The sequence below is a fragment of the Apaloderma vittatum genome, unplaced genomic scaffold (assembly GCF_000703405.1).
Source record: "Apaloderma vittatum isolate BGI_N311 unplaced genomic scaffold, ASM70340v1 scaffold19836, whole genome shotgun sequence".
NCBI lineage: Eukaryota > Metazoa > Chordata > Aves > Trogoniformes > Trogonidae > Apaloderma > Apaloderma vittatum.
This window is the reverse complement of record NW_009721466.1, coordinates 1-1,313: the sequence shown is the minus strand read 5'-3', so window position 1 is coordinate 1,313 and position 1,313 is coordinate 1. Positions and strand designations below refer to the sequence as shown.

Sequence of the window (1,313 nt, the reverse complement as noted above, 5' to 3'; positions counted from 1 at the left end):
ATGGCAGGGGTTGGGTTAGATGATCTCTAAGGTCTTTTCCAACCTAAGACATTCAAGGATTCTATGAAAAAGTCTCTTCAAATCTCCACCTGGTCCTGCGTATGCTATTGACAACATTACAGAGAATGCTGTTGTGCTGATTCTCGTTTTCAGGTCCCAGTCAAGAGCCTACACTCTTCCTCCAGAACCTCTCTCACCCCTTTTCTGTCTTTGATACCCACCTGGACTATATCCTACCAACAATTCCTAGAAACCTGGCTCACAAACCTCCAAAGGGCTGAGAGGATGAACACTACTTAGTATTGTTTCCTTCAGGTAATAACTGAAAGAAACAGAAATAATTCTGGAACACAAAACCTTTTACTTCTTTCCCACAAAGGGCATCAGGAGGCTTTAAAGCTCCGTGTGCTATTTCCTTATGAAAAGGATCCAAACTCTGCAACACCACTTATAATTCTACAACAAGCTGCAGCCCATTTTTGACATATTTTTGCCAAGCCCCTCCATAGATCAGGTCCAGAAAAAGACGAGTAGGATTGCTTTCAATATTCTGTGAATTTCTCTGCAGCCATTTTTCAAACTGCAACAAAGACTAGGTTTGATATTTTTACCTTTTTCTCCTTAAAAAATCATCATTGCATAGAAAACTCAGCTGTATTTTTGAGAACCAAGCTGCATAATACACAAGCAAGGAAAAGAAACATTTAACATTCTAAAGAGGAGGATGAAGAGAAGCGGCACTATGAGCTTTAACATACCTGTTTGCGCACGTACTCTACGAGTAGCTCCAGATGCCGAGGGTCCTCACAGTTCCTGTTAAAAAGGTTTCTCCAAAGAGCTGCTGCCAGAACGTGATCATCAGACAAGATTCCCTAAAGGAAGCACAGAGAGGGGTTAAAAACTGCACGGGAAGAGGGGCTGAGGCACTGCAGTGGATGTGGTTTGTCTGGATTTCAGGAAAGCTTTTGCCACCGTCTCCCACAGCATCCTCTCAGCTAAACGGAGGCAGTGTGGGCTGGATGGTCAGATAGTGAGATGGGTTGGGAACTGGTTGAAGAAGTCAGAGAGTTGTGGTCAATGGGGCAGAGTCCAGCTGGAGGCCTGTGACTAGTGGGGTCCCTCAAGGGTCAGTACTGGGACCAGTACTACTCAGTATCTTCATCAGCCAACTGGACGAGGGATTAGAGAGCACTGTCAGCAAGTTTGCTGACGACACAGAACTGGAACAATACCCCAGAAGGTTGTGTTGCCATTCAGCAAGACTTGGACAGGCTGTTCTATTTTATGAAGTTCAACAAGGGCAAGGGCAGAGT

General features: G+C 44.7%; 1 protein-coding gene across 1 annotated transcript in view; it reads right to left on the bottom strand.

The window, feature by feature from the left end:
- Window positions 1-872, bottom strand: part of LOC104275442 (ubiquinol-cytochrome-c reductase complex assembly factor 1-like) — a gene marked incomplete at its 5' end in the record, with an annotated part of 4,728 nt that extends 3,856 nt beyond the window's left edge. Inside the window, one exon of the mRNA XM_009871406.1 lies at window positions 759-872. Coding sequence (XP_009869708.1) covers window positions 759-872 — 114 coding nt within the window. The remainder of the gene's footprint in view (window positions 1-758) is intronic.
- Between the last annotated feature and the right edge of the window lie 441 nt (window positions 873-1,313).